The sequence below is a fragment of the Sinocyclocheilus anshuiensis genome, unplaced genomic scaffold (genome assembly GCF_001515605.1).
Source record: "Sinocyclocheilus anshuiensis isolate Anshui unplaced genomic scaffold, SAMN03320099.WGS_v1.1 scaffold1054, whole genome shotgun sequence".
Taxonomy (NCBI): domain Eukaryota; kingdom Metazoa; phylum Chordata; class Actinopteri; order Cypriniformes; family Cyprinidae; genus Sinocyclocheilus; species Sinocyclocheilus anshuiensis.
In genome coordinates this window covers 904,317-915,666 of record NW_015536544.1, presented here as the reverse complement: position 1 = coordinate 915,666, position 11,350 = coordinate 904,317, and the positions used below count along the sequence as shown (strand labels likewise).

General features: G+C 37.1%; 2 protein-coding genes across 6 annotated transcripts in view; both read left to right on the top strand.

The window, feature by feature from the left end:
• Nucleotides 1–1,690, top strand: part of LOC107698421 (uncharacterized) — an 11,568-nt gene extending 9,878 nt beyond the window's left edge. For all 4 annotated transcript variants that reach the window (XM_016499454.1, XM_016499436.1, XM_016499445.1 and 1 more), the window contains one exon: nucleotides 754–1,690. In XM_016499454.1, coding sequence (XP_016354940.1) covers nucleotides 754–842 — 89 coding nt within the window. In that variant the 3' untranslated portion in view covers nucleotides 843–1,690. The remainder of the gene's footprint in view (nucleotides 1–753) is intronic.
• Nucleotides 1,691–8,107: 6,417 nt separating this feature from the next.
• Nucleotides 8,108–11,350, top strand: part of hyal6 (hyaluronoglucosaminidase 6) — a 14,355-nt gene continuing 11,112 nt past the window's right edge. For both annotated transcript variants that reach the window (XM_016499293.1, XM_016499280.1), the window contains exon 1: nucleotides 8,108–8,286. The gene's annotated coding sequence lies outside the window, so the exon portion shown is untranslated. The remainder of the gene's footprint in view (nucleotides 8,287–11,350) is intronic.

Genomic DNA, 11,350 nt, shown 5'->3' with positions numbered 1-11,350 from the left:
TATATATATATATATATATATATATATATATATATATTTAATAACAAATATATGTATAAATAATACATTGTAAATACAGTACTGTTCAAAAGGTTGGAGTCTGTAAGATTTTGTAATGTTTCTGAAAGTCTTTTATGCTCACCATGACTGCATTTATCTGATCAAATACAGTTTATGATTAAATAGAGTAAATCAGTAATTTTGTGAAATATTATTAAAATGTAAAAGAACTGCTTTCTATGTGAATATATTTTAAAATGTAATTTATTCCTGTGATGCAAAGTTGAATTTTCAGCATTATTACTCGAGTCTTCAGGGTCACATGATCCTTCAGAAACATTCTGATATGCTGATTTGCTGCTCATTTCTTCTTATCATCATTGATGATATCAGTTGTGCTGCTTAATATTTTTGTGGAAACCATGATACATTTTTAGGATTCCTTGATGAACAGAAAGTTAAAAAGAAAAGCATTTTTTTTTTATTAAAATCTACACTGTAAATATCTTTGCTGTTACATTTGATCAATTTAATGCATCCATGCTGAATAAAAGTGTTAATTTCTTTAAAAAAATCACTGACCCCACAACTTTAGAATGGTAGTATAATTTAAAAATAATTAATTATAAATGAATGTTACAGTTTTATTAATATTAATAATCAGAGTAAACAGTTCTTCTGTAAAGTTGGAAATATTTGTGTGTAATAATTAAAATATTACAGTTGGTTACAAGTTGGTTATTTGATTTCTAGGCTGGGAAGACAGCTGGAAAACTGCAAAGTCGAAGCTGCTTCAAGAGCTCAAGCTCAGATTTCGATTTCTCAATGACAAAAACAATTGAAATTGATTTTAGCTGGAAAAAAACATATCTACCCAAATTGCACTATTGGTCTGCATGCCCTAGCCACCTACTGTACCTTGACTTGTTCTGGTGAAGATTTTCAAACCTGGCTTGCAATTTTATCTGTTTTAAGGTTTTTCTTTTTCTTTTTTTTAATACAGATATTTACATTCTTAAATGTACATTTATTTTTACAATTTTAAATTTCCCTGGGATTTAAATCAATGGCCATGGCACTGAATGAAACTAGATGTATTTTAAAGATTTTAAAGATTTATACCAAAGGTATACCAACTAAACCCTTTTAACATCAGCAGAAAATGACAAATCAACAAAATGTAATTGTATCGAATGGAAAACCTGAAGTTTCATTCCTTTTCCAAAAGGCACTGATATTGCACTGACTGAAATCCAGATTCAGTGGTTTGTTGTCTTTGCTGGAAAACTAATTTTAATCTACTACTGTGCATATGATTTAATGAGATGAGCTACATTTTTAACAGTTTGGTTGGTGAAGTGAATTTATTCATTCCACATTTGACTGCAGAGCCATTTTACAGTATCGACATTTACTTGTGTTGGAAAATTACCAGTATGCAGCAGATCTTCATAGGCTTACGAGAGAAACTGAGTGGTACAATGTGAATTTTGAACACCAGCTTGTCATTACATTTATTAATCGTTTTTGGTTAATATTGCCCTTGAACTGTTGATTGTGCAATTTGAAACCTCTTTACAATGAACTACAACAACTGTTTACAAAAAGCTATACTTTATCAAATACAGTGAGGATAGAAAATGCATTATTGATTGAATAGTAATGCAATTCATTTTTACTGTATTACAGTTCATAATCTACAAATAAAATAAATTATTTTTAAAATCAGTATTTCATGTCCACATTTTCTATGAAATGGTAAGCAGCCAGTAATGTACAGTCAGCCAGTCATTATCATAAAATAACACCCTTCATTTTGGAAAAATGACATTAATCTTGTGGTTAAATCTGTGAAATCTAGGGGCTGAATACTCTTACAAAAGATGTTGCAAAGATGATAATTCACAATAAATACCAAAAACCCAATGTTAGCATTAATAGGCTGTTGAATTATGGCCAGTTTTGCCCAGACAGTTTTAAGTGTAATGAAATCCTTAAACTTGTTTTTTACCACAACCTAAGGAGAGAAAAAAACCCACATTATTTTTGACACAATAGTGAACAGTAGAGACTGTGCAGTGGAACTCACTGATGTCTTCACAGACATTTTCAACATCTCGCTAAGTCAGGCTGTTGTCCCCACATGCTTCAAAGCTACCACCATCATTCCAGTCCCGAAGAAGCTGTCTCCATCCTGCTTCAATCAAGTCAAGTCAAGTCAAGTCAAGTCAAGTCTGCTTTATTGTCAATTCTTCCACATGTACAGCACATACACACAGAGAATTGAAATTGCGTTACTCTCAGACCCTTGGTGCATACAGATAACACTAACAGTAGAATGAAGTGCTTTGAACGGCTAGTCATGCACCACATGAAGTCTGTCCTCCCCTCTGCACACCGTCACACAACTCCAACCTCTTCATTAAGTTTGCAGATGATACGACTGTGGTGGGTCTCATTAGCAACAGAGATGACAAACAAACAAACTACAGGAGCGGGTGTGCACATCACAGAGGACCTCTCCTGGACTGACAACACTGCAGTACTGGCCAAGAAAGCACAGCAGCGTCTCTACTTTCTCCGCAAAGTGAGAAGAGCCAGAGCCCCGGCCCCCATCATGTGCACCTTCTACAGAGGCACCATCGAGAGCATTCTGACGAGCTGCATCACTTTGTGGTATGGCGCCTGCAACGCGTCTTGCCGCAAGACCCTTCAACGCATAGTGAGAGCAGCTGAGAAAATCATTGGTGTCTCTCTTCCCTCCCTCCAGGACATTTATGGAACCCGTCTCACCCGCAAAGCCCTCTGCATTGCAGGTAATCCCACCCACCCGACACACAGCTTCTTTAGTCTGCTGCCATCAGGGAGGAGACTGCGGAGTCTCCAGGCCAGGACCAGCAGACTGAAGGACAGCTTCATTCATCAGGCTGTCAGGAAGCTGAACTCCCTCCCGACCTTGCACCCCCAGGTCCTTCCACTAACACACTGTGACCTGCACCAGTCACTTTGTGCAGCATTGGTCTGCTCACTACCTCATTCAGCATTGAACTGACCTCATTCAACTACCTCTACTGACAGTTTAAATAAAGAACTGCTCTCTGAGCTATTTGTCATTTTAATCAGACTGAATATATCTGAACTGTTTGTTTATTTCACTGGTTTGCACTCTATCTGCCATGTGCCTTATTTGTATATTGGTATAGTTGTATATATATATTTAATCTGTATTTATCTGTATTTTTACGTTATACTGTTAAAGGGTCTGAGAGTAATGCAATTTGTAAGATGTACATGTGGAAGAATTGACAATAAAGCAGACTTTGACTTTGAAGTGTTGTTCAATGAACTGACCACTAGATGTCAATGAAGCGCTACAGTCTGAATGTTGTTGTTAATGATGGAAAGTGAAGGAATTCATCTCAGGTTTTATTTCAACAGGATGTTCTTTCTGGATGTTCTTAACACCCAGACCTTGCCAACTTCACGCACCAGCTTCATCCAAACATACAACCTACTGTCTACTGCTCATATTCCTCAAGTGATAATCACTGTGAGGAGTAATTACAATGCACAAACATTTTTTTGCACAACATTTTTTTTGCGCACAGACCAGTCTAGCAGACTTTTTTGTTTATTTTCCGTACGTCAGCCGTTACGACCCATCATACCAATAATTTTTAATCTTTACAAGAATACCAAAATCATGTAATGAGCAAGTCTGCGTTTATTAGACCGCTTAATATCGCGTCAGTTTGTGCTTTCAGAATCGTCGAATCTGCTGCAGTCGTTCCATCATATCTTGAGCGGAGGACCTGAAACCGTAAGTTGGTCACCACCAGTTAAAACGGTCACCAGATAAACCATAACACCGGACAGCGTGTTACATCTGCCGGGCTTCCAGCTGTTCAGAGCGGATCACAATGCAGAATCAACAGGGAAATTGCATGGCGGTGGGACATGCTTTTACATCAACGAAAGGTGGTGTACAGATGTAACAGCGTTGAAAAAGACGTGCTGTCCCGATCTAAAAGTGCTCTTCATCAACTCATTCATTTTCGTAAGCGTTTACATTCCTCAGCAAGTGTGTGTGAATGCTGGCTTATCAGATCACAGACACAGAACAACAACACCCGGACTCCGTTATAATCATTCTCGGGGATTTTAATAAAGCAAATCTCTCCCGTGAACTGCCAAAATACAGACAGCATGTTACATGTGTTACCAGAGTCAGTAATATACTGGACCACTGTTACACCACAATAAAGGATGCATATTACTCTTTCCCACGGGCAGCTTTGGGGCTCTTTGATCACTGCCTGGTTCATCTCATACCGACCTACAGGCAGAAACTTAAATATGCTAAGCCTGTTGTAAGGACTGTAAAGAGATGGACCAACGAAAACAGAGCGGGCATTACAAGCCTGCTTCGACTGTACTGATTGGAGTGTTTTTGAAGCTGCCGCCAACGATCTGGACGAGCTCACAGAGACTGTAACTTCATATATCAGTTTCTGTGAAGATATGTGGCTTATGGTAGAGAAATGAACATTCAATTCACGGGCAACAGCTCTGGTGGACATTCCTGCAGTCAGCATGCCAATTGTACGCTCCCTCAAAACTTGCGACATCTGTGGCATTGTGCTTGCTGTGTGATAGAACTGCACATTTTTTTTGAGAGAAATAGGCCTTTTGTGTACATAGAAAAAGTCTTAGATCTTTGAGTTCAGCTCATGAAAAATGGGGGCAAAAACAAAAGTGTTGCCTTTATAATTAATTTTGTTCAGTGTATATATATAGTTATACATTTCCATCTGGGCAACAGTAGTGCTTTGTAAAAGAAAAAGAAAAAACCTAAACAGTCAAGATAGTCATCAAAAATGAGGATATTGGGTCCTCAGAGCCAAAGGGCAGTGGCATCTGAGAATTTTTCTATGAAGAAAAACAAACAATTTCATCAGTTTAACACATATGGATATGAATATTAAAAGGTAAGATCAGATGTTTTATCAAGTTATTATTATGTTTACATTTAGATACATATGTAAAGCAGAAGGCCAAGTGACAGCTTGTTGTGTGAACCGCTCCATTGCTTTGACGCGCTGCTCACTTTATCTAGAAATGGTAAAATGGTGCCTCCGTTGTGCCGCGGTGGTCCGCCATTTGAATATGCCTGATATATCGGTTTCCTATATCCTGTTGCCCTAACATCTGTGGTCATGAAGTCATTTGAAAGACTGGTGTTGGCTTATCTGAAGGACATCACTGGACCCCTGCAGTTTGCTTATCAAGCAAACAGGTCTGTGGATCATGCAGTCAACATGGGACTGCACTTCATCCTGCAACATCTAGACAAACCAGGGACTTATGTGAGGATCCTGTTTGTGGACTTCAGTTCGGCCTTGAACACCATCATCCCAACACTCCTCCAGACCAAACTAACCCAGCTCTCTGTTCCTAGCTCTATCTGTCAGTTGATCACCATCTTTCTGACAGATTGGCAACAGCTAGTGAGACTGAGGAAATTCATGTCAAACAGCCGCACCATCAGCACCGGCGTCCCCCCAGGGATGTGTGCTCTCCACACTGCTCTTCTCCCTACACCAATGACTGCACCTCTACTGACCCCTCTGTCAAGCTCCTGAAGTTTGCAGACGGCACTACAGTCATCAGCTTCATCCAGGATGGTGACGAGTCTGCTTATAGAAGTGAGGTTGAGCAGTTGGCTGTCTGGTGCAGTTACAACAACCTGGAGCTGAACACGCTCAAAACAGTGGAGATGATCGTGGACTTCAGGAGAAATCCCCCTGCTCTCAGGACCTAAAGTGGGACAATCATATTGACTCGTTAAAATTTTGTTAATTGTTAAAAAGGCCCAACAGAGATAGTACTTCCTTCAAGGGCTGTCAAAAAAAATTAGAATTTCGAATATTCGTCAAATTTAAAATAAAAATCCACAACGTTGTTGCATTCGAATTTTAGGTGTGCGTTAAGGAGGCAGCCTTATCAGTGGCACACGGGATGCGATAACGATGTAAGTGTCGTTGCATTATAATGTTTTTGTTAGCCTATCCAGTTGTAGCCACTAGATGCGGCGCTGCTGCGTTGTTCATTCAAAATATTGTGGAAAAAGAGAACATTAATGTGGAGAAGATCTTGTTTACATCAAAACTGAAACCAAGTCGTTCACACAGAACACATATTTCGCGCATTTTCTAGAGGGACATCTATCACCGTTGCACTCGCATCTCGCACAAAGGAGCGGCATGTTTAGAAAGCTACAAAAATCAACTACAAAATCAGACATTAGAAGACTACAGAGGACGGCTCCGACGGCTGAAAGGATTATTGGTTATCAGTTTTCATTTTAGTTCAAGTCTAATTTTTATTAGCTTTTTTTTTTTTTATATATATATATTTCTACATAGCTTAATTTCAATGTAACTTAATTTTTTTCAGTTTTAGTTTTAGTACTTGAGCTTAAAATTACTACATTTTAGTAAGTTGGCAAGGCAACATTTCTATTGCAAGTTTTTTAAGTTTAAATTTTTTTATCTAACATTTAGATTTTATTTTACCTTTATTTTAATTACTTCAAAACAATTCTGGTGTTTCTTACATAAAACGATCAAATGACTTCTGAAGACATCTCCTTTTGCTTCAGTCCTATGAAATTGAGCATCTTTCACATTCTGCTAAATATCTAATTTTGTGTACTACAAAAGTAATCATAAGGGTGATAACATAAATGATGACAGAATTTTTTATTTTTTGGTGATCTACCCCTTTAAATCACCTGTTTTGTATCAGGTAATGTACTGAAACCTGGTCTTTTCTTTTTTTTCCATCTCTGATGTTCTGCCATCACAATTTTTGCCCCTTCCAAGACATAAAGCTATGAAACAGACCTCCAAACTAGTTCATCATTTTTTTATAGGACCATCAGGGTGGGCCGAAGGCTTCGGGAGGTGGGCCAAGCTCATGAATGGAGCCAAACCTGGATGATACTGTCTACGCCAACCATATATATTCCCTGCAAAGCTCTCAAATGCACTGTAAAACTGCGGATATACTATGGTAACTGTACACCTCCTCACACTGTATTTGTACTTTGCTGACTGAGAGCAAATCCCCCGCCCCGCCCGGCCGGTACTGTTACATAAGAATATGCAACCTAACCATAGTCCTTGATCTGTCTGTGGTGCCAAATACTGTTGAAGTATGCAATTTTCATGTTTTGCAAGCTGAGAAGGGGGACTTCCTTTGGGTCTTTATTCCTTCCCCTGTGTGGGTAACAAAATCAGATAAATACCGACAGGAATGCACCATTGAATGTTCAGAAATGCCAAAACAAGTCCTTTCAAAGAAAAAAACTATCATATTTGAAAGGAAATAGTGAAGCTGTAGGAATGTGTTTTAATGTGTGAAAACACGCATTAGGAAGAAAGGAAGAAAATGGCAGGTGGTCCCGTGTAAGTGCCAGAGATAAAGGCTCCCATGTCATGTAGTCTAAACGTTTGTGTCTGAAAAGTTAATCTACCTGACATTACAGAAACTGTCTACTGCAGTGGATTTACTCTCCATAACAACAATCAGACTGCATTACGGTAAGAAGGACGACAGTGTTTTCACGACTGTTTAAATACAAGAACGAATATCAAGTGTGTTTCTTGGTGCCGTGCTCAGCATATTCTCAATACATGATGCTTTTATAGGCTAGACACTCTCCTTTTTATATGGCTCAATGACATGAGACATCCGATGTATTATTATTATTTAAATATATAAAATAGATAAATATATAAAATACATATAAATGGAGTTTACCTTAATACATCTCTTCCACACTGTTAAAAATAATATTTATCATCGACCCTCTTATACATCATTGACCCATATAATCAAGCCCTATAAATGAACATCAAATCCCAAAACAACAAAAGCAAAAGCATTTCATTGTAATCAGGCCACAAATCACTCAGAATTATTGTAGTCCTGGAGCGACACAGACTGCTTTGGCATGTCGGTGACCACTAATTGCAGTTGATTTCATTTGGGAGCTTGATGAGGAGGAGCCAAATCAATTAACAATGCAAGAGTGTGCCAATGCCACTCAACAAACCGCACAGCAAACCTTGATAACTGTGATATCTCTGAACACATATAGCACAACAAAACGCCTTGGCTGGATATTCATTATAAAGACAAGATAATTACATCGGATTTGCTGAGCGGTGCTGCAACCAGCGGCTGCTGAGGAAATCTCGTCTTTGAAAACCGACTCAAAAGGTTAGTGCAAAGTGTTGCTCCAAATCAAGACAAGAATCTGTCTTTAGCATGTTTTCAATTGAGTTTTCAAAGCTCAATGAATAAAATACAGGATTCAAAACCAACAAAGCAGAAATCGAAGCTGATATTAATATGTTTTATAAAACTTAAAATTTTCGAACCCCTTTTGGATAGGTTATGGGAATCAAATAATTTTTATAAAGTAAAATTATTATCTTCAGCTGACGTTGATTTCAAGGATGGACTGATATTAAAATTTGACAGATAATTATCTTTATATTATGGCTGATAACCAAAAAAAGAGGCTGATAGTAAAATTATATACTGCTTTGTCAAATAAGTCAAATATAAAAGACTAAAATCAGTCATTTTAAATGCTACAATTGAACTTAGGCATCACATCATCAGCATTTCATTACATAATGAAAAATAGATATTAATTTTGACATTTGCTAAATATTACATTTAACAGTTATTAAACTAGTGCTTTTAAAGACTAACTGTAAGTGAGTATTAGATGATGGCAAAAATAAAAACGGCTGGAAATTAACATAAGTTTTTTTTTTTAAATCTCTAATTCTGACCAGTAATATACGCTACTCTTATAGTACTTGTGAATCATTAACTGGCTTAAAATACTTTAAGCACATTTTTGACAAATTAAACATTGCGTCAACATGCCACTAGATAATAAGTCTTCACAAAGGAAATGACCTGGCGTATGTTAATAAAGAAATCACTTATTTGTTGTGGACTAAATGACCATTACAGCTCTTACATGGAAACTGACCAGAAATAATAACAAAATGTTCAAGGCAAGTGAAAAGAGCTTTTTGGTGGTAAAGTGTGTGTGCAGAGCAAGTTCCTCCTAATTAGGACTGGACTAGGGACAAGTTCACAGCAGACAGACTCGAGAGGCTTTCAATAGCTGCTTCCCTCAGCAACACCAGTGTATTCATTGTGAGGACAACCTGCTTCATGGGAACCGTCCAACTGTAGAGCGACAGCAAACAAACTCTCACTGGCATGTAGTGTGTCCAGACAAAGGACATAAAGCGCTGTAAATATCAATGGGACACTGCAGGCCATTCAGTCATGACTCATGGGAACATATTTACAGCACAAAGATACAAACACACTACAGAAAGGGTCCAGAACAACTTCTTTGCAATGTCTTGTGGGAAAAAATGTAACTTTTTTTCCCCCATAAAACCACAACTATGAGATATAAAGGTAGTTTTGAAGAAATGTAATTGTGAGAAATAAAGTAGCAACTGAGAGATATAGTCATTATAAGATAAGTTAACATTTTGAGATATAAAATCACATTGTAGGATAAAAAGTCACGATTATGAGATACAAACCCAGAATTGTGAGATATAAAGCTACATTGCGAGATACTACGTAAAGTCACAGTTTGGAGGTATAAAATTGCAATTGTGAGAAAGAAAGTAGCGACTAAGAGATAGTCAAAATTCTGAGATATAAAGTCACAATGCAAGATATAAAGTTAGAGTTAGGAGGTATAAAATTACAATTGTAATGTACTGTATATATACCTATTGTCAACTATACTCTGCTTTATTTACAGTACATGCCAATTTTTACTCGTTTTTGGTGCTTAAAGGTGTTAACTTTGGACTTGGCCTACAAGCCTTTTTCTATAAGGTATATGGGACCAAGAGCAGTTATAAACATATTTCCATATACAGACTGCAGCAGGCAAAAGACTCATGAATGCTGACTCATTTCTTCTGTTCCTTGTTGAGGCAAAGCGAAGCAGTCATACATCCTTTACCCCATGTAACTTATCCCACATCAGCCATGCGCCATATGCAAATTGTATTTATAGCATTAGCACATAATCACATACACACTTATGCTCAAACAGGCTGTAAATATCAAATTAATAGGAGACACAGGCCATCATGAAATGTTTTGGAAAGTATTGTGAAAGTATTTCCTCACTGAATTTCACGCAAAAGCTCATGTTTAGAGGAACGCCAGGGTTTGTTATCATCAAGACTATTTGGTCGCAAACTTTACAAGAATAATCTTGGAAAATCTCTATGAAATGACAGTCTTTTCCCAATTATCGGATGCAGTATAATGTTTCTGCGCTTTTAGGTTTAGCAGAGGCCTGGGTCCCCATTTATTTTCTGCTCTGTCTCCATTTTTCCAGATTACTTTTCAAGTTAGGGAACACAAGATTCAGAGGTTTGCAGCATGATGCCTTCTGATTGCAGCTGACCACTGTATTTATTCCAGCTGCATGCTGGTCAATATGAAGTAAAATGTTCTGGTTTGAACAAAGTATGAGAGAGAAGAGGTTTTGCAAGCCATGTTCATATTGAAAAGGGTTACTATTGAAACACATGTCTGCCTTGGAGTAATAAATGTAGTTGTGAGTAAAGTAAAAAAACAAAAAAACACACATATTGTGCCACATATTAAGTCATATAAAGTCTCAATTGTAAGAAATAAAGTCACGATTGTAAAGTAAGGTTGCAGCTGTGAGTTTTCAGAGACTTATAGTCCCACTGTGAGATATAATGTCACAATAATAATTGTGAGACATAAAGTTACGTCGCAAGATACAAAGTCTGGAGGTATAATATTGCAAATGAGAAATAAAGCAATAAAGTCCGATTCTGAGATATAAAGTCACAATTATGAGAAACAAATTCACATTTGAGATATAAAATCAGAATTATGAGAAACAAATTTATAATTGTGAGATATAAAGTTATATTAGGGAGGTTTAATATTGCAACTGCTGAAAATAAAGTAGTGATTAAGAAATATTGTCATTATGAGAAGTCAAATTTTGAGATATAAAGTCACACTGTGGGATATAAAATCATAATTATCAGAAACAAAATCATAATTGTGAGATACAAAGATATATTTCATGACAGAGTTATGTTTGGGAGATTTAATATTGCAACTGCAAGAAATAAAGTCACAATTATAAAGAAAGTTTGCAGATTTCTCTTTTTTTTGAGATTATGAGATATAAAAACGTCCCGGTTACGTATGGTAACCCTCGTTCCCTGAAGGAGGG